Source organism: Salvelinus namaycush, chromosome 1, assembly GCF_016432855.1.
Source record: "Salvelinus namaycush isolate Seneca chromosome 1, SaNama_1.0, whole genome shotgun sequence".
In the NCBI taxonomy this organism is placed as follows: Eukaryota; Metazoa; Chordata; class Actinopteri; order Salmoniformes; family Salmonidae; genus Salvelinus; species Salvelinus namaycush.
This window is the reverse complement of record NC_052307.1, coordinates 76,013,896-76,034,731: the sequence shown is the minus strand read 5'-3', so window position 1 is coordinate 76,034,731 and position 20,836 is coordinate 76,013,896. Positions and strand designations below refer to the sequence as shown.

Sequence of the window (20,836 nt, the reverse complement as noted above, 5' to 3'; positions counted from 1 at the left end):
CTCCACTCCTCCCTCAACCCTAATTCTATCCCCAACTCTTCTATTTCCTCTACTCCTACTCCTCCCAAATCTCTCCTGATTTGTGTGTGTGTATTGTATTTGAATGGAACAAGAGAAAGCAGAGAAAGAGAGAGGGAGATGGGACATCCAATACTGTGATTAGAAATATGGGTGTATATCTGTTTGAGGTCTAGTCTGTCAGCTCACAGCACTCCTTCTCTTTTTGCAGGTTTGTAACAATATATCTTTGACCGAATATTTCGCTTTGTTGTCTTTATAAAAGGATCTACTGTGTTGTGTTGTGCTGTGCTGTGTGTGTGTGTGTGTGTGTGTGTGTGTGTGTGTGTGTGTGTGTGTGTGTGTGTGTGTGTGTGTGTGTGTGTGTGTGTGTGTGTGTGTGTGTGTGTGTGTGTGTGTGTGTGTGGACCTTGGTCGTAGAATAGTACCTAAGAGAAGGCACAGGAGTGGTCTGTCTACTCAATGTCTGCTTTTCATTTATATGTACAGTATGAGCTCATGTATTTTTCATTGCCAGGAATGGATTACATGTGGTAATGGAGAGACTTACCACATCTAGTTTGTTAATACATCATGAATAAATATTTCCACGTAACACTATACCCATTCCACCACCTATCTGCCTTGCACATTCAGATTTGAGTGTTGTGATTGTCAGGCAAACCTGACTTAACATAATTCACCCCCGTTAACTACACATCATTGCTCACCCGGTGAACCTTCCACATAAATGTATACACAGATCGGGTATTCAATACATGATGCTTATGTTTTCCTTGCTGCATTTCAGGGCTCATCACATAGATGCTGAGTGCAACTGCTGAGGCTACTTATTTCCACTTGGTGAAGCTGAACCCTGTTGCTACCCATTTCACATCTCAGGTGAAGTTAATCATGATATAGCGAAATCTATGATATTTGATATTGCAAAATCTATTGCTATTGACCTCACTTTGAGCCCTAAAGTACATATTTTCAAATTAAGAGTGACAAAAAAGAGAAAATCTAGGAAAGCCATATACCTGAGTTACAATTCCTCTGTGTTAGAATTTCTTAGCTCGTCTCTCTGTCTCTCTCTCTCTCTCATTCACTCACTCACTCACTCACTCACTCACTCACTCACTCACTCACTCACTCACTCACTCACTCACTCACTCACTCACTCACTCACTCACTCACTCACTCACTCATTCACTCACTCACTCACTCACTCACTCACTCACTCACTCACTCACTCACTCACTCACTCACTCTGTTCAAAGTCTGTTCCAAAGAAGCTGGTACAGTACTTTGGACCCTACTCTCATTGGTTGCTTGTGTGGAGGTGTGGTCAGGCTCATCAAAACATTGTATGTCTGTGCATATTTTACAGTACGCCTATAATTCTGCATTCTGTAATAATGAGTGGTTATGTTGAAAAGCCTAGCTGTATGCTAATTTTATGCATATTATCTATCTGTGTTAACTTATACATAGCCTACTCATCTAATCTCCGGTCTCAATAGAGTTGCATAGTATGTTGAATTGAATCCTCATTCAAACTGTCATGTTCCATTGATTAACAGCAGGGGCATCCATCCTCTCCCCTTTGCCCTCTCTCCCCATGCTTCTCTTGTGATGTCACAACAAGGATAGCCTGGCACCAGCTTTGTTCCAGAGCATGTCTCTATTTTCACAAAGATTTCATCAGTGACACTCAATGATTAACAAATATACTGAAATGGACGTGGCAGATACCAATATTATAATTGTAATTTGTCATGAACTGACCTACCACTTTTTATCCTCCTGGACCAGCTGTTCAAGCCTATATGGTACCTGCAGGCCTCCTTACTTCCCCTGCACCACTAATAACAGGAATCCCTGCTATATCGTTACACTCAACAAATTGGCCTGGTGGATCGGTGGTCAATTAAACCAGCATCTATTGGTTGTAAGTGAGAAGGGGAGGACACAGTGTGTGTTGTGTTGGAGAGAGGGAGCTTAGGGATGGGTAGAGGCAAAGAATTGTTGTTGCACCCTCAAAGTTCACATCACCTCGTCATCTGCATTAATCTTAGCCTCTTGTCTCCTATGTTTTTCTCAACTTCTTCTATGTCTCCTATGAAAAACGTGTACTATGTACGGCTACCCCACTGTCCAAAAGTCCCTCTTTCTAGTTGTAAAGGGCTGACCGGTTGCCAGTTGGAGGCTGGGAAAATGTCAACACCAGATCATTTGAGTGTACATTTCAGGATTTCAAAATTTCTTTCCAACCAGTCATATCATACTGAATACAGAAAGACATTCGGTCTCTGGTTGTGTAATCACTTTATTTTGCAACACTTTTGAAATATATTGTATACTAAGTTTCAGTACCATGTACCTGTCTATTAGCAGAACATTTGGGCAAAATCATTTTTGAGAATATGACAGTTTTACCAAAAGCAGTAATTAAGTGCAATATGTTTGTTTGGAATGTGGTCCTTCAGTTTGGCTAGTAACCTCCTTTTTTTTAAGTTCAGTATTTCCTCGGGAGTCCATTGGGTCTGTAGCGGTTGGGGTCCCCTCCATTACGTCCCCAGCGGTTAGCCTCCTGGTCAGCTGCTGAGTCCTCGTGTCCTCGACCACTGGAACCCTGAACCATCTCCCGGCCATCACTGAGAGAGGAGAAATATTACATAAGTAACTCGCCAACCACAGTAAACCAATAATGGTAAAATTGTCTTTCTGACCACTTTTTTTTTTTTTTTACAAAAAGTGGCATAAAGAACTAATTAGAGAAAGGAGAAAGTTTTTATGAGATAATTTGATGACCAACTGAACCACATTATAAGCATCTCACAGATATTTGAGAATCACCCACCTGATGACTGTTGCTGCCCACCTGCCCCCTGGTCCTCTCCTGGCAGCATCATAGTTGCCCCGAGCGTGAAAGTACTTGTCTGAGTTTTTCCAGTTGGCGTCCTTCATGTCGTCATATGCACGCCACATGTCTTTAGCACCTGCAGGGTCAGGAGGACACAGATGTCGAGTTTGACACTTTCAAGGAACTTTACAACTTTTCAAACCACTAGCCTCAAGAAATAACAATGACTTTAAAGGAGTCCTCAAATACAGTACATGTTGCTCTTGAATGATTTGTCGCTCTTGATAGATTTGTTGCTATTGGTTTCTGTATCTGTTTCTGTCAACAATGAAGAAACAATGATTAAAGTGTATAAACGGACCTCGAGCAGCTTCACCAGGGAAGTGGTACCACTGAGCTTGAGCCCCCACAATAAGGGTCAGAACAAGTCCAGCTAGAAGCAGCTTCATACTTGCAGATGCGACAAACTGAAGGAAACATGAGGGTGAGAGAGAGCATAGGCTACTTTATGAATTGCTAACATATTTACAGATAATTTATTCAACTTAAACTCTGACTGCCTCATATAACAGAGTTATCACTTACCTTCTAGCTCCTTAGTTAGTTAGTCAGTCAGGCAGTTTGAACTCCCTTGTGTTTCGTGTTGGTTTGTGGTCTGCAGCTTGTTCTTATATTCCACTCAGACCAGGGAGGAGTTCTGTTTTTCCAAAAGCTGGAATTCCCTAACTTCGTCCTCCCAAGCTATTACGATCAGAAGTGTATGCCCGGGAACACAAGATGAGAAATTTCCAGGTCATGACAAGATTAATTAGAGGACCTGCTCTGAAGCCTTGGGCAATAAGGAGGATACTCCTCAATTGTGTAACTAGGCCTACAGCTTAAAAAAACAAGGCATCAAAATGTGATGTGTCTGCATTAATAAGACTAATGGAGGCAATGCAGTTTGTTTTTCTGCTTTTAATGTCGTAATTGTCATGATGGATGAGGTTCCAAAAGTTTGCCTCTCACCTAATATGAGAGAATGATTCCTTATGATATGATTCATTATAGACTACTATAGTAGGGTAGAATACAGGTATTTAATAGACATAGACATGAAAGGCAATTTGCATGTCCACAACTTACGGGTTACACAATTACTGCTCCCCCTCACACCTATGCTGCTGTTCATTGATTATTGATTTCCATTACCATTAGTATCTATTCACAGTTGAAGATGGAAGTTTACAACACTTAGGTTGGAGTCATTAAAACTCGTTTTTCAACCACTCCACAAATTTCTTGTTAAAACTTCTCATGGCTGCAAGGGGCAGTATTGAGTAGCCAGTTAAATTGTGCCCATTTCAAACGGCCTCGTACTCAATTCTTGCTCGTACAATATGCATATTATTATTACTATTGGATAGAAAACACTCTCTAGTTTCTAAAACCATTTGAATTATTTCTCTGAGTGAAACAGAACTCATTCTGCAGCACATTTCCTGACCAGGAAGTGGAATGTCAGAAATCGATGCTCTGTTCAACTTCCTGCCTATACATGGGCATGATACGTAAGAGTCTACGTACACTTCATACACCTTCCCCTGGTTGTCAAGAGGCGGTGAGAGAAGAAATTTCGTGTTTATCTTGGTCTGAGGTGGAATTAAAGCTCTTTGTATGACGTGACCGTCCATTTCCTGTTTCTGGAGCGCGCGAAAGGGGACATGGATTTGCCTTCTGTTTAGCTGTCGTTATGGACAACTAACATCTCCGGTTTAGATTTTATTTGATACATGTGACCATATCATCGAAAGTATGTTTTTTCAATATAGTTTAATCAGATTATTGAAATTTTTTCGGGAGTTTTGCCGTGTTCCGTTCTCTGACTTTGTTGACGTTGGAGAGATCCGTGCCACTTGGCAAGTGCCCATGCTAAATCAAGAGGGAAATTTGCCGTTCCAGATCCAAACAACGACTGTTCTGGACAAAGGACACCTTGTCCAACATTCTGACGGAAGATCACCAAAAGTAAGAAACATTTTATGATGCTATTTCTAATATCTGTCGTGCATGTGAACTGGTCGTCGGCGCCCAAGTGTTTCTGGCTATTGTGGCTACGCTAATATAACGCTATATTGTGTTTTCGCTGTAAAACACTTGATAAATCGGAAATATTGTCTGGAATCACAAGATGCCTGTCTTTCAATTGCTGTACACTATGTATTTTTCAGAAATGTTTTATGATGAGTATTTAGTTATTTGGCGTTGGTGTCTGTAATTTTTCTGTCTGCTTTCGGTGCAATTTCTGACTGTAGCTGCAATGTAAACTATGATTTATACCTGAAATATGCACATTTTTCTAACAAAACATATGCTATACAATAAATATGTTATCAGACTGTCATCTGATGAAGTTGTTTCTTGGTTAGTGGCTATTTATATCTTTATTTGGTCGAATTTGTGATAGCTACTGATGGAGTAAAAAACTGATGGAGTAAGAAAAGTGGTGTCTTTTGCTAACGTGGTTAGCTAATAGATTTACATATTGTGTCTTCCCTGTAAAACATTTTAAAAATCGGACATGTTGGCTTGATTCACAAGATGTGTACCTTTCATATGCTGTATTGGACTTGTTAATGTGTGAAAGTTAAATATTTAAAAAATATATCTTTTGAATTTCGCGCCCTGCACTTTGAGCTGGCTGTTGTCATAAGTGTACCGACGTCGGGCTTGCACGCCAAACAGGTTAACAAACAATAGTTTGACAAGTTGGTTAGGACATCATTTTTCCAACAATTGTTTACAGACAGAATATTTCACTTATAATTCACTGTATCACAATTCCAGTGGGTCAGAAGTTTACATACAGTAAGTTGACTGTGCCTTTTAAACAGCTTGGAAAATTCCAGAAAATTATGTAATGGCTTTAGAAGCTTCTGATAGGCTAATTGACATAATTTGAGTCAATTGGAGGTGTACCTGTGGATGTATTTCAAGGCCTACCTTCAAACTCAGCGCCTCTTTGCTTGACATCATGGGAAAATCAAAAGAAATTAGCCAAGACCTCAGAAAACAAATTGTAGACCTCCACAAGTCTGGTACATCCTTGGGAGAAATTTCCAAATGCCTGAAGATACCACGTTCATCTGTACAAGCAATAGTACACAAGTATACACACCGTGGGACCACGCAGCCGTCATACCGCTCAGGAAGGAGACGCCTTCTGTCTCCTAGAGATGAACGTACTTTGTTGCGAAAAGTGCAAATCAATCCCAGAACAACAGCAAAGGACCTTGTGAAGATGCTGGTGGAAACAGGTACAATAATATCTATATCCACAGTGAAATGAGTCCTATATCGACATAACCTGAAAGTCCGCTCAGCAAGGAAGAAGCCACTGCTCCAAAACCGCCATAAAAAAGCCAGACTACGGTTTGCAACTGCACATGGGGACAAAGATCGTACTTTTTGGAGAAATGTCCTCTGGTCTGATGTAACAAAAATAGAACTGTTTGGCCTTAATGACCATCGTTATGTTTGGAGGTAAAAGGGGAAGGTTTGCAAGCCCGAAGAACACCATCCCAAACGTGAAGCACAGGGGTGGTAGCATCATGTTGTGGGGGTGCTTTGTTGCAGGAGGGACGGTGCATTTCACAAAATAGTTGGCATCATGAGGAAGGAAAATTATGTGGGTATTTTGAAGCAACATCTCAAGACATCAGTCAGGAAGTTAAAGCTTGGTCGCAAATAGGTCTTCCAAATGGAAAATGACCCCAAGCATACTTCCAAAGTTGTGGCAAAATGGCTTAAGGACAACAAAGTCAAGGTATTGGAGGGGCCATCACAAAGCCCTGACCTCATTCCTATAGAAAATTTGTGGGCAGAACTGAAAAAGTTTACCTCAACATTTACCTCAATGTTGTGTTGGTTGGCTACCTGAAATGAAGAGTGTTCATTCATTGAGCCATGCTTTCAGAAGAATATGATTGTACAGCCACCCTCCTTCTGGACCAATCACATCAATCCTTCCCCTCCACTCCTCCCTCAACCCTAATTCTATCCCCAACTCTTCTATTTCCTCTACTCCTACTCCTCCCAAATCTCTCCTGATTTGTGTGTGTGTATTGTATTTGAATGGAACAAGAGAAAGCAGAGAAAGAGAGAGGGAGATGAGACATCCAATACTGTGATTAGAAATATGGGTGTATATCTGTTTGAGGTCTAGTCTGTCACAATGTCTGCTTTTCATTTATATGTACAGTATGAGCTCATGTATTTTTCATTGCCAGGAATGGATTACATGTGGTAATGGAGAGACTTACCACATCTAGTTTTTTAATACATCATGAATAAATACTTCCACGTAACACTATACCCATTCCACCACCTATCTGCCTTGCACATTCAGATTTGAGTGTTGTGATTGTCAGGTAAACCTGACTTAACATAATTCACCCCCGTTAACTACACATCATTGCTCACGCGGTGAACCTTCCACCCACACAAATGTATACACAGATCAGGTATTCAATACATGATGCTTATGTTTTCCTTGCTGCATTTCAGGGCTCATCACATAGATGCTGAGTGCAACTGCTGAGGCTACTTATTTCCACTTGGTGAAGCTGAACCCTGTTGCTACCCATTTCACATCTCAGGTGAAGTTAATCATGATATAGCGAAATCTATGATATTTGATATTGCAAAATCTATTGCTATTGACCTCACTTTGAGCCCTAAAGTACATATTTTCAAATTAAGAGTGACAAAAAAGAGAAAATCTAGGAAAGCCATATACCTGAGTTACAATTCCTCTGTGTTACAATTTCTTAGCTCGTCTCTCTGCCTCACTCACTCACTCACTCACTCACTCACTCACTCACTCACTCACTCACTCACTCACTCACTCACTCACTCACTCACTCACTCACTCACTCACTCACTCACTCACTCACTCACTCACTCACTGACTGACTGACTGACTCACTGACTCACTGACTCACTCACTCACTCACTCACTCACTCACTCACTGACTCACTCTGTTCAAAGTCTGTTCCAAAGAAGCTGGTACAGTACTTTGGACCATACTCTCATTGGTTGCTTGTGTGGAGGTGTGGTCAGGCTCATCAAAACATTGTATGTCTGTGCATATTTTACAGTACGCCTGTAATTTTGCATTCTGTAATAATGAGTGGTTATGTTCAAAAGCCTAGCTGTATGCTAATTTTATGCATATTATCTATCTGTGTTAACTTATACATAGCCTACTCATCTAATCTCCGGTCTCAATAGAGTTGCATAGTATGTTGAATTGAATCCTCATTCAAACTGTCATGTTCCATTGATTAACAGCAGGGGCATCCATCCTCTCCCCTTTGCCCTCTCTCCCCATGCTTCTCTTGTGATGTCACAACAAGGATAGCCTGGCACCAGCTTTGTTCCAGAGCATGTCTCTATTTTCACAAAGATTTCATCAGTGACACTCAATGATTAACAAATATACTGAAATGGACGTGGCAGATACCAATATTATAATTGTAATTTGTCATGAACTGACCTACCACTTTTTATCCTCCTGGACCAGCTGTTCAAGCCTATATGGTACCTGCAGGCCTCCTTACTTCCCCTGCACCACTAATAACAGGATTCCCTGCTATATCGTTACACTCAACAAATTGGCCTGGTGGATCGGTGGTCAATTAAACCAGCATCTATTGGTTGTAAGTGAGAAGGGGAGGACACAGTGTGTGTTGTGTTGGAGAGAGGGAGCTTAGGGATGGGTAGAGGCAAAGAATTGTTGTTGCACCCTCAAAGTTCACATCACCTCGTCATCTGCATTAATCTTAGCCTCGTCTCCTATGTTTTTCTCAACTTCTTCTATGTCTCCTATGAAAAACGTGTACTATGTACGGCTACCCCACTGTCCAAAAGTCCCTCTTTCTAGTTGTAAAGGGCTGACCGGTTGCCAGTTGGAGGCTGGGAAAATGTCAACACCAGATCATTTGAGTGTACATTTCAGGATTTCAAAATTTCTTTCCAACCAGTCATATCATACTGAATACAGAAAGACATTCGGTCTCTGGTTGCGTAATCACTTTATTTTTGCAACACTTTTGAAATATATTGTATACTAAGTTTCAGTACCATGTACCTGTCTATTAGCAGAACATTTGGGCAAAATCATTTTTGAGAATATGACAGTTTTACCAAAAGCAGTAATTAAGTGCAATATGTTTGTTTGGAATGTGGTCCTTCAGTTTGGCTAGTAACCTCCTTTTTTTTAAGTTCAGTATTTCCTCGGGAGTCCATTGGGTCTGTAGCGGTTGGGGTCCCCTCCATTACGTCCCCAGCGGTTAGCCTCCTGGTCAGCTGCTGAGTCCTCGTGTCCTCGACCACTGGAACCCTGAACCATCTCCCGGCCATCACTGAGAGAGGAGAAATATTACATAAGTAACTCGCCAACCACAGTAAACCAATAATGGTAAAATTGTCTTTCTGACCACTTTTTTTTTTTTTTACAAAAAGTGGCATAAAGAACTAATTAGAGAAAGGAGAAAGTTTTTATGAGATAATTTGATGACCAACTGAACCACATTATAAGCATCTCACAGATATTTGAGAATCACCCACCTGATGACTGTTGCTGCCCACCTGCCCCCTGGTCCTCTCCTGGCAGCATCATAGTTGCCCCGAGCGTGAAAGTACTTGTCTGAGTTTTTCCAGTTGGCGTCCTTCATGTCGTCATATGCACGCCACATGTCTTTAGCACCTGCAGGGTCAGGAGGACACAGATGTCGAGTTTGACACTTTCAAGGAACTTTACAACTTTTCAAACCACTAGCCTCAAGAAATAACAATGACTTTAAAGGAGTCCTCAAATACAGTACATGTTGCTCTTGAATGATTTGTCGCTCTTGATAGATTTGTTGCTATTGGTTTCTGTATCTATTTCTGTCAACAATGAAGAAACAATGATTAAAGTGTATAAACGGACCTTGAACAGCTTCACCAGGGAAGTGGTACCACTGAGCTTGAGCCCCCACAATAAGGGTCAGAACAAGTCCAGCTAGAAGCAGCTTCATACTTGCAGATGCGACAAACTGAAGGAAACATGAGGGTGAGAGAGAGCATAGGCTACTTTATGAATTGCTAACATATTTACAGATAATTTATTCAACTTAAACTCTGACTGCCTCATATAACAGAGTTATCGCTTACCTTCTAGCTCCTTAGTTAGTTAGTCAGTCAGGCAGTTTGAACTCCCTTGTGTTTCGTGTTGGTTTGTGGTCTGCAGCTTGTTCTTATATTCCACTCAGACCAGGGAGGAGTTCTGTTTTTCTAAAAGCTGGAATTCCCTAACTTCGTCCTCCCAAGCTATTACGATCAGAAGTGTATGCCCGGGAACACAAGATGAGAAATTTCCAGGTCATGACAAGATGAATTAGAGGACCTGCTCTGAAGCCTTGGGCAATAAGGAGGATACTCCTCAATTGTGTAACTAGGCCTACAGCTTAAAAAAACAAGGCATCAAAATGTGATGTGTCTGCATTAATAAGACTAATGGGGGCAATGCAGTTTGTTTTTCTGCTTTTAATGTCGTAATTGTCATGATGGATGAGGTTCCAAAAGTTTGCCTCTCACCTAATATGAGAGAATGATTCCTTATGATATGATTCATTATAGACTACTATAGTAGGGTAGAATACAGGTATTTAATAGACATAGACATGAAAGGCAATTTGCATGTCCACAACTTACGGGTTACACAATTACTGCTCCCCCTCACACCTATGCTGCTGTTCATTGACTCAATAATTTCCATTACCATTAGTATCTATCTTTTAATCCTACTACTGGTCACTATTACTCTTGTTTACAAATCAAATCAAAATGTATTGGTCGCATACACATATTTAGCAGATGTTTTGCGAGTGTAGCAATATCTAACAATTTACAACAATACACACAGATCTAAAAGTAAAAGAATGGAATTAAGAAATATATAAATATTACAACAAGCAATGTCGGAGACTGAAGTATATATATATATATATATATATGTGATGGGATGCATAGACATTATGGACGGTATGTGGATAGAATATTTAGTATATCTGTAGAATACGTAGGATAGAATAGTATATATACATTAATAGTTGAATGAGATGGCATTAAATAAAATGCAGTATATACTGTACATATGAAATTAGTAAAACAGTATGTTAACGTTATGAAAGTGACCAGTGTTCCATTATTAAAGTAATCAGTGATTCCATGTCTATGTGCATAGGTTAGCAGCCTCTAAGGTGGAGGGTTGAGTAACCGAGGGGTAGCAGGCAAGTGACAATGACTAAGTTCAGGGAAGGGTACTGCGTGGAGGCCAGCAAGTGATGGCTATTTAACAGTCTGATGGCCTTGAGATAGAAGCTGTTTTTCAGTCTCTCGGTCCCAGCTTTGATGCACCTGTACTGACCTTGCCTTCTGGATGATAGCAAGGTGAACAGGCTGTGGCTCGGGTGGTTGATGTCCTTGATGATCTTTTTGGTCTTCTTTTGACATCGGGTGCTCTAGGTGTCCTGGAGGGCAGGCATTGTGCCCCCGGTGATGCATTGGGCTGACCACAGCACCCTCTGGAGAGCCCTGCGGTTGCGGGTGGTGCAGTTGCCGTACCAGGCAGTGATACAGCCCGACAGGATGCTCTCAATGGTGCATCTGTAAAAGTTTGTGTGGGTCTTAGGGGCCAAGCCGGGGAACTTGAAGCTTTTCACCTTGTCCACTGCGGCCCCGTCGATGTGGATTGGGGCGTGTCCCTCTGTTGTCGACATGTACAGTACCTTCAGAAAGTATCCACATCCATTGACTTTTTCCACATTTTGTTACAGCCTGAATTTAAAATGTTTTAATTGATATGTTATGTCACTGGCCTAGACACATTACCCCATAATGTCAAAGTGGAATTTTGGTTTTAGAAACTTTTACAAATTAATAAAAATGAAAATCAGAAATGTCTTGAGTCAATAAGTATTCAATCCCTTTGTTATGGCAAGCCTAAATGTGTTCAGGGGTAAAATGTCCTTAACAAGTCACATAAGTTCCATGGACTCACTCTGTGTGCAATAGTAGTGTTTAACATGATTTTTGACTACTTAATCTCTGTACCATACATATACAATTATCTGTAAGGTCTCTTAGTCAAGCAGTGAATTTCAAACAAAGATTCAATAACAAAGACCAGGGAGGTTTTCCAGTGACTCACAAAGAAGGCATTAGAAAACCTAGTGAGCTTTTATGGGGCATACTGCAACAACAACAAAAATGATATGGATAGTTTAAAGTACATACGCCTCTTAGCATCTCGTGAGGCCTACCCGTTTCTGGATATAACCCATGTCTGGCATCTTGAGAATGGCTAACTAACACTGCCTCTTCTAGTCAGCAACAACACAACATCAGAAAAAAAGACTGATTTTAATGCTTTACTGTATCCTATTTAGCTTTAGTCCTCAATTGCAAATCATTGTATTTTGGTGGAAACCACTGTCTCAGGCACTGCTCCAGAATCTCCCATAGGTGTTCAATTGGGTTGAGATCTGGTCACTGAAATAGCCATGGCATATGGTTTACATAATTTTCATGCTCAGCCAACCAGATCAGTGACCACTCCTTCCCTGTGGACGGAGGCATTGTCATCCTGCGGGCCAAAGCCATGATAGCCAAAATAATGACCTGCCCAGCATTTTTATACATGACCCTAAGCATGATGGGACGTTAACTGCTTAATTAACTCAGGAACCCCACCTATGTGGAAGCACCTGCTTTCAAAATACTTTGTATCCCTCCTTTACTCAAGTGTTTCCTTTATTTTGGCAAATACCTGTACTTAAAACAGTACCTCCATGTAGTGTTACCAAATATTTGAATTTTGAAAGGTAACAAAAAAAAGATGTTTTTTTTTTTTAAACTAGTTTTAAACTTTTATGGCCAGTGCTATCATGATGATATCATGTTGGTAGCATAATGACATGTCAGTATGGAGACAGCTGTTTTTATATTTGTTTTTATTTCTGTTTGTTTTGTACATCCGTATTAGTTTCTATTTAGATTAAGTTGTATGAAAATATATATATTTCATTTTTATATTATTTAGGTTCAGTTTTAGTGTTAAGAAGATAAAGCATTTGTGGGAGGCTAGAAGAAATATGGGTTGTAGAGTTTTTGTGTGTTTTTTGGGATGTCACAACTGGGGGGCAGTAATATATAAGGTGATGGGTCAGGTCATAGGTTAGCCCTTCTCATGACTCCAATTTTACATTGGTGTCACATATACTCCCTCTCTGGCCTCTAGGTCATCAGGCTGCTGAGTATCCCGCACACCTGTCACCATCGCCTCACGCACCTGCACCTCATGACACTCACCTGGACTCCATCACCTCCTTGATTATCTTCCCTATATCTGTCACTCCCCTTGGTTCTTTCCTCAGGTGTTATTGACGCTGTTTTCATGTTGGTGTGTTGCGTGGTCATTGTTCCTTTTATTTATTAAAACACTCATTCCTTGAACTTGCTTAATTAGTGTTTTAATAAATAAAAGGAACAATGACCACGCAACACACCAACATGAAAGGTTTCTGAAACTGTATTGCACGCAGTGATTATTAACAGTTACACAAAACATTGACCCCGCTGTTATTGTTAGGACACTGGGTATTCAGAGGAGCTAGCCAACAACACAGCTAACACAATCACTTCAAACCGTAGCCTAAAAAAGCCTATTCCTGCTCTTTTCCCACGATGCATCAAACACATTTGGTGTGTCGTCATACTGGTCTCTGGTCAAACTTGCTCGTGTGGAGCCACCTTCAATTTGCGCCTTTTTTCAAGACTGATTTTAATGTCATTGAGAAAACAGCGAAGTGTCAAAGCTATTTCAGAGGAAATTGCGCATCATTAGCTTGTTGTTATGGATGTATCCAAATAAATGTCACTAGAAAACAGCTTAAACAAACGCAAATGCAGCCAGTTTGCTTTTATTCTGGCTGCACTGTTTGATGTGACTGTAAGTTAGCTAGCTAGAAAGCAAGGGATAAGAATGTTGCCAGTCAGTATGGAAATGGAACATTTAGTACGAACGACTAGGTTTGTCCGTAGATACAGAAAAAAACAGAGTCGTGTCACTGGCAACCGAACCGATAGAACGAACGAGCAGCCGGCTTGGGGAGCAACCTTAGATTTATGTTGGGATATATCTCGTGAAGGATAAAATAGTAAGAATAATTTCATCAAAATGACATTTTTATTAAAATATGTTGAATATTGTAATGACCTGACTAGATCATAAAGGAACAATTGTCCAGACAGAGGATTGAGTTTACGAATTGACGGTTTATTAAACCAACTTTACACAGGCTACTGTTTGGCCGTAACCCACGCCAAATAAGTGAAAGATAACCACAAGCCAACCGTGACCTTCTCTTGTGAAGGCCAGACATAAGAGAGAGAACAAAGGCTAAACCTGGTCTTAACTTCCAATGCTCCATCCCCCTGCCCAACCCCCCTCCACTCTACTCCGCCAACCTCCAGGATGCCCGGCATCAGAACATTCCAGGCATTCCCGTGATTGGCAGATAGCAGGTTGATTGGCATGTCGGACCCCGCGAACACTGGGTACTAGTAAGTACAACACAACCACCTACTAGCCTAACACATAACACACAGCTGTCTGTGCGGGTCGCTACAATATGTTGGTAACCCGTTGAATAAAATTGATAATGCCCTCAAAGCTGGTGTTTAGAGGATATATTGGCACAGTTTGCCAGCCCTCGACTTCATCTTGGGCCTATCAACACCCGTTTCGAGAGCATTATCACTTAAATGAATACCTGCTCTTTCCGTGACAGACTGACCAGGTAAAATATATGATCCCTCATTGATGTCACTTGTTAAATCCACTTCAATCAGTGTAGATGAATAAGAGGAAACCGGTTAAACAAGTATTTTTAAGTCTTGAGACAATTGAAACAAGACAAAATATTTAAGTGCCATTGAACAGGGTATGGCAGAAGGTGCCAGCCACATCGTTTTGTGTCAAGAACTACAACTCTGCTGGTGGAAGGACGGCTCACAGTAATGGCTGGAATGCAGTCAATGGGAACAACATGTTTGGTACCATTCCATTTACTCCATTCCAGCCATTATTATGAGCCGTCCACCCCTCAGCAGTCTCCACTGGTGTACATAAACTAGATATCATTAGAATTCCTGTCTACTGATATGTCTGTTGGTGACATCAATATAAAAAAATACATTTTTACAAAATTATCAATAAAGTAATATGTCTATATGTCAAATCTGCAGGATACAAACATTCCATTCCAGCTAAATAATGGATATATAGCATTTTGCCACAAAACCTTTTTAATATACATCTCAAATCTTAATCTATAGCGAGGTTTCCATCCAATTTGCGGCAGATTTTCATGTGAATATTCTCAAATCCGCATGAATAAAATCTGAGCATTTTCCCACCAGATACGTGTTTCCATCAAATAAACTTTTTGCAGATAAAATTCTGTGTATGATAACGTAGTGCACATAAAAAACTTTCTCGGTTAAAAGTTCAATTGGTTTCCATCACATTTTCAACTGATGGTTTTGTTACAAAAAATATTGAGTTAATATAGCGAATGTGCCCACTCTGGTATTGGCACATGCACTCTAGCCAGCAGCTCGTAGATACAGTGCGAATATAGCCTACATCAGGGATGGGCAACTTAAATGATTGTGGGGGCCACAACAAATCAGAATGAGTTTATGGACATGAGAGCGAGATTATTTTTAATTGTCAAATGGCAGCCAAGCACTGGTTGTTAATTTTGTCACCAGAATAAGACCCTCAATATTTTTGGGAGAGGAGCATCAAGCTCATCACTTTGCAATTTAACCATGCTGTGAAGTTCATCATAGTTTATTTCATCTGTAGCCTAATAAACTGTATGCTTTCCAAAGTCGGAGAGGGAGGACCACACATTTCATCTTGTGACTGCAAGATTACTTTATTAAATCAATATTTGCACTTAAAAGCCTTTCCGCCACCATCTCTCGCATAATTCATTTTACAGACAAAAAGATCCAACCTTGTCTATTGTATTTAGTTTATTAAATATTTGGAAAGTTTATGAGAAATCTGGTGTTTCCATCAGGACGGTCGCGACATTTTTTATCCGACATTTACTGAATTTTCTAGTCTAAAATGCCTTCTCAGTTTATTTCATAGTACCAGTAGATGTTGTAATGTTCTACCATCAGATAATATGGATATAATTGATCAGAAAGGGCCTGTCAAAACCAGGAGGGAAGCAGTGGAAGAGTTAGAGTGAGAAGGAGAGTTTACCTGATGCAGTCTGTCACTCCGCCGTCCCCGACTTCCCCATGTCATGGTCTGAATTCTGGTCTTAATCACTGTAATACACATACTGTATCAATTGGCTTACAGGGTACACGGCAGGCATAATCAAATCACATTTTATTTGTCACATGCGCCGCATACAACAGGTAGACCTTACCATGAAATGCTTACTTACAAGCCCTTAACCAACAATGCAGTTTTAAGAAAAATAAGGGCCTTTCTATGACACTGACTGGTATATAGGTCCTGGATGGCAGGAAGCTTGGCCCCAGTGATGTACTGGGCCATACGCACTACCCTCTGTAGCCCCTTGCGATCGGAGGCCGAGCAGTTGCCATACCAGGCGGTGATGCAACCATTCAGGATGCTCTCGATGGTGCAGCTGTAGAACTTTTTGAGGATCTGAGGACCCATGCCAAATCTTTGGGGGAATAGGCATTGTCCTGCCCTCCTCACGACTGTCTTGGTGTGTTCATGGCTTCATGGCTACATGGCTACACTAAATGGCTACAGACGTGAGTGCTATGGGTCAGTAGTCATTTAGGCAGGTTACCTTAGTGTTCTTGGGAACAGGGACTATGGTGGTCTGCTTGAAACATGTAGGTATTACAGACTCGGCCAGGGACAGGTTGAAAATGTCAGTGAAGACACTTGCCAGTAGGTCAGCGCATGCTCGGAGTACACGTCCTGGTAATTCCTCTGGCCCTGCGGCCTTGTGAATGTTGACCTGTTTAAAGATTCGTCACTACAGACACGGGTTCAATCCCGGGCTGTATCAGAACTGGCCGTAATCAGGAGTCCCATAGGGTGGCGCACAATTGGTGCTGTTTCCTCCAACACATTGGTGCGGATGGCTTCCGGGTTAAGCGGGCGGGTGTTAAGAAGCACGGTTTGGTGGGTCATGTTTCGAAGGATGCATGACTTGACCTTCTCCTCCCTATCCCGTTGGGGAGTTGCAGCGATGAGACAAGATACAAATTGTGGAGAAAAAGGTGGTTCAACATTTTTTTTTAAAGTCTTACTCACATCGACTGCGGCGAGCGTGATCACACAGTCGTCTGGAACAGCTTAGCTCAGTGCGGATGTTGCCTGCATTCCATGGCTTCTGGTTGAGGTATGTACGTATGGTCACTGTGGGACAACGTCATTGATGCACTTATAGATGAAGCAGGTGACCGATGTGGTATACTCCTCAATGAAATCGGATGAGTCACGGAACATATACCAGTCTTTGCTAGCAAAATAGTCCTGTAGCTTAGCATCTGCGTCATCTGACTACCTCCATATTGAGTGAGTCACTGGTACTTCCTGCTTTAGTTTTTGTTTGTAAGCAGGAATCAGGAGGATATAATTATGGTCAGATTTGCCAAATGGAGGGCGAGGGAGAGCTTTGTAAACATCTTTGTGTTTGGAGTAAAGGTAGTCTAGAGTTTTTTTCCTCTCTTCTTGCACATGTAACAGGTAAAACAGATTTGAGTTTTTCTGCATTAAAGTCCTCGGCCACTAGGGGCACCGCCTCTGGATGAGCATTTTCTTGTTTGCTTATGGCTTTATAGAGATCGTTGAGTGCGGTCTTAGTGCCAGCATCGGTTTGTGGTGGTAAATAGACAGCTACGAAAAACATAGATGAACACTCTCTTGGTAAATAGTGTTGTCTACAGCTTATCAAGAGATACTCTATCTCAGGCAAGCAAAACCTCGAGACTTCCTTAATATTTGATTTTGCGCACCAGCTGTTATTGACAAATAGACACAGACCTCCACCCCTTGTCTTACCGGAGGCAGCTGTTCTGTCTTGCCGATGCACGGAAAAACCTTACAACTGTATACACACTCATACCTGTATACACACACACGACTGTCCTTACCATCCACAGGTAAGCTGCATTGCTGTACGGAGATGTCCTTACCGTCTCCCGGGTGAGCTGCATTGCTGTATGGGACCTCAACTCCACTGGGCCCCCAGGGGCCCCAACTGCAGCCTGGGACATCAGCTTCCTCTGAGCCTCTACATGTGTCATAACACACACAACATCATCAGTATCATCAGTGTGACATCATCAATCAGGGACAGAGAAGCAGGAATGCACCAGGAGAAGTTGACAAACAAAAATACATTTGAGGAGTCACAGGAACACAAGGAAGAGTCACAAATGTGGTCAAGCAATAAAATAACTATTGTACATTGATACAATAACAATGCTGGCTGTTACTGGTTCTAACTGATCAGATCTCTGTGATCTGTTTGTGTTTGTTTGGCTGACAAGACATTGGTTAGTCATGAAACCCTGACTGGGAACAAGGGAACATACAACCTCCTCTCTCCTTCTTCTACCCATTTCTCACCTATCCGCCCTGCATCCTGTAACTGGATCTTTAGCATCTCCATGGGAGTGGTGATGATGACCTGCACCAAGAGATGGAGAGATGGAGAGACAAAGAGATGGAGACACAGAGATGGAGAGACAGAGAGACAGAGAGATGGAGAGACAGAGATATGGAGAGACAGAGAGAGACAGAGAGATGGAGAGACAGAGAGACAGAGATGGAGAGACAGAGAGATGGAGAGGCAGAGAGATGGAGAGACAAAGAGATGGAGAGACAAAGAGACTGTTGAGCCACAAGATGGTAGTAGAAAGCTGTCTGAGGCTGATACCCAAACTGATCTTACCTGACATGTACCAGCACCACAACCCGCCAGCATCTCCCTCAGCAGGGTGAGCTTCTGACTGAGAGAGAGAACAAATGTCATAATCATTTTGGTTCAATGACTTTGCTAATTTCTCTGGATGGTCTGGTGCTATCTCAAGTGATTTACATACATTAAACAAAATGCATACAACATAAAACTCCCTGTTTCTATCCACAAAGGACATGACCATAAACATGCATTAAACAATAAACATACCATTAGTGATACACATAAAGAAACATACATAAACAAACACATACACACACTCACGGATTCACACAGTCTTAGAAACATGTTAATAATTCACCAGTTCACTAGCGCAGGTCACTCAATAATTTATCAGCCATGTTGTTGGACCCCATGGAAATGTTGAGGGACGCTAAAGATAGCCCAGGTATGTCATGCGGATAATGCTGCAGGGGCCTGTGGGATTGGTCCTATCAACCATGCTGTATGTTTACAAAATATTTATACTTCTAACGTATTACCACTAGATCCCAGCACATAGTGAAGATATTATTAAAATCCTATTTGTGATATGTATATCAAATCCAAACAAGAAGTTAGTTAAAGCTGATATAGTATACACTACATCTTTCAAGTACATCTATTCAAAGAGATCAGAGTGGGCAAGAGGTTGGTGTACCAGTCAGTTACGACTGGTGTATGATTGTATTTGACAGACAGGTGTTTGAAAGAGGCCTCTGAGCACTACTCACCCATCCTTGGACAGGTGCTGTCTAAAGAAGTCATTGGCAGCTAGTTTGATGGCCTTCTCTGGAGTGACCAGAGTCAGGTTCACAGCAGCACCTAATGGTCAAAGAAATATAGAGACACAGAGTCATAAACAAAGAACATGCTCAAACCTGTGTGCACACACACGCACGCATGAACACACACATACACACACACCACACACACGCACGCACACACACACACACACACACACACGCACGCACGCACAAGCACACACACACACACACACATAATTTTGTTCTACCTCTGTACATGCCAAAGTACCCCTCTGATTGGATGGTCTTGATAAGGCAATCTGACCTGTGTAGTGAACACAAAGGATTACTGTGCAAAGACCTCAGAGAATCAACCAGAGGTAAGCAGATACTACAAGCAAACTGCAAGTTCGTTTTAGATTTTTTTTTTTTTTTTTGACTGGTTAAAAGAGTGTGTTTACCAGCTTTGTGCATACATGCTGGTGTAGAGACGGGAACCATTTTGCTGGTTCTGGAGACGGGTCTTGGCTAGGTCAATAGGAAATACACATGTCACACCAATCAGTCCAGCAATTCCCCCATTGATCAATTTGGCAGGTAAACTGAGAGGGAGAGAAAGAGAGAAGGGTGAGACGGGATCAAAAAGGTGACAATGACCAATCAATAACAAAAGTTAAAAACAAGAATGAGAGAGCGGGAAAATAGTGGAGGAATTAGTTCAAGACTCAAACTAGAACATCAATTAAAACATGTGATAAAATCCTCTCAGATTCTTCTGTTTCAATCAATATCCTTATCCGCACTTACCTGATCTGCTTGTCAGCCATCTGTCTGTATATCTGTAAACGTGATCTGCAAGGAAAACAATGGATTAGTGGACGATAGATGGAGAATACCTCAGTCAACCAACCAATGTTCAACCGTCAGTTTCAGTCAGTCAGTCAAGTAATTGGCCAGCTGTGGAGGAGAACTGGAAAAGAACAGAGTACAAATCCATATCAGAACAGTAGTCAGACACTCAGTTAAAGCTTTGAGAAACATCTGTGCATGGAACGTACTTGGCTTATCCCTGGGCATAGTAGCATTTACCTCAATGTTGTGTTGGCTGGCTACCTGAAATGAAGAGTGTTCATTCATTGAGCCATGCTTTCAGAAGAAGCTG

General features: G+C 41.4%; 3 protein-coding genes and 1 long non-coding RNA gene across 6 annotated transcripts; 1 reads left to right on the top strand and 3 right to left on the bottom strand.

Moving 5' to 3' along the window:
* Positions 1-73: 73 nt before the first annotated feature.
* Positions 74-18,707, top strand: LOC120049085. The gene is made up of 4 exons (XR_005477091.1): positions 74-229; positions 809-900; positions 7,412-7,503; positions 18,129-18,707. It is a non-coding gene; the product is annotated as an uncharacterized LOC120049085 (long non-coding RNA).
* On the bottom strand, positions 2,312-3,616 carry LOC120049056 (serum amyloid A-5 protein-like). Its single transcript, XM_038995314.1, has 4 exons — positions 3,452-3,616; positions 3,228-3,333; positions 2,864-3,002; positions 2,312-2,657 (listed from the first exon to the last, which is right to left on the bottom strand). The coding sequence occupies exons 2-4, from the start codon at positions 3,313-3,315 to the stop codon at positions 2,519-2,521; spliced, it is 366 nt and encodes a 121-aa protein (XP_038851242.1). The 5' UTR covers positions 3,316-3,333; positions 3,452-3,616; the 3' UTR covers positions 2,312-2,518.
* On the bottom strand, positions 8,962-10,197 carry LOC120049045 (serum amyloid A-5 protein-like). Its single transcript, XM_038995306.1, has 4 exons — positions 10,065-10,197; positions 9,841-9,946; positions 9,477-9,615; positions 8,962-9,271 (listed from the first exon to the last, which is right to left on the bottom strand). The coding sequence occupies exons 2-4, from the start codon at positions 9,926-9,928 to the stop codon at positions 9,133-9,135; spliced, it is 366 nt and encodes a 121-aa protein (XP_038851234.1). The 5' UTR covers positions 9,929-9,946; positions 10,065-10,197; the 3' UTR covers positions 8,962-9,132.
* On the bottom strand, positions 15,848-20,830 carry LOC120048991 (mitochondrial glutamate carrier 1-like). 3 transcript variants are annotated; one of them, XM_038995255.1, is made up of 9 exons: positions 20,733-20,830; positions 20,482-20,526; positions 20,136-20,276; positions 19,944-19,999; positions 19,663-19,753; positions 18,923-18,980; positions 18,598-18,658; positions 18,162-18,259; positions 15,848-16,304 (listed from the first exon to the last, which is right to left on the bottom strand). In XM_038995255.1, the coding sequence occupies exons 2-9, from the start codon at positions 20,499-20,501 to the stop codon at positions 16,302-16,304; spliced, it is 528 nt and encodes a 175-aa protein (XP_038851183.1). In that variant the 5' UTR covers positions 20,502-20,526; positions 20,733-20,830; the 3' UTR covers positions 15,848-16,301. The 3 variants fall into 3 exon arrangements, with proteins under 3 accessions (XP_038851183.1, XP_038851190.1, XP_038851197.1); XM_038995262.1 differs by having other exon boundaries at positions 20,764-20,829; XM_038995269.1 differs by having other exon boundaries at positions 15,849-16,304; positions 20,151-20,276; positions 20,733-20,827.
* Between the last annotated feature and the right edge of the window lie 6 nt (positions 20,831-20,836).

What these genes read in the sequence shown, in the direction of transcription:
- LOC120049056 (XM_038995314.1), bottom strand. Translation starts at nt 3,315, where the DNA reads ATGAAGCTGCTTCTAGCTGGACTTGTTCTGACCCTTATTGTGGGGGCT. An exon ending in CCCTGGTGAAGCTGCTCGAG is followed by an intron (nt 3,003 to 3,227) that starts GTCCGTTTATAC and finishes CTGACCCTGCAG; the next exon opens with GTGCTAAAGACATGTGGCGT. An exon ending in TGGGCAGCAACAGTCATCAG is followed by an intron (nt 2,658 to 2,863) that starts GTGGGTGATTCT and finishes CTCCTCTCTCAG; the next exon opens with TGATGGCCGGGAGATGGTTC.
- LOC120049045 (XM_038995306.1), bottom strand. Translation starts at nt 9,928, where the DNA reads ATGAAGCTGCTTCTAGCTGGACTTGTTCTGACCCTTATTGTGGGGGCT. An exon ending in CCCTGGTGAAGCTGTTCAAG is followed by an intron (nt 9,616 to 9,840) that starts GTCCGTTTATAC and finishes CTGACCCTGCAG; the next exon opens with GTGCTAAAGACATGTGGCGT. An exon ending in TGGGCAGCAACAGTCATCAG is followed by an intron (nt 9,272 to 9,476) that starts GTGGGTGATTCT and finishes CTCCTCTCTCAG; the next exon opens with TGATGGCCGGGAGATGGTTC.
- LOC120048991 (XM_038995255.1), bottom strand. Translation starts at nt 20,501, where the DNA reads ATGGCTGACAAGCAGATCAG. An exon ending in ATGGCTGACAAGCAGATCAG is followed by an intron (nt 20,277 to 20,481) that starts GTAAGTGCGGAT and finishes TCTCCCTCTCAG; the next exon opens with TTTACCTGCCAAATTGATCA. An exon ending in GTGGTGCTGGTACATGTCAG is followed by an intron (nt 18,659 to 18,922) that starts GTAAGATCAGTT and finishes CTCTTGGTGCAG; the next exon opens with GTCATCATCACCACTCCCAT.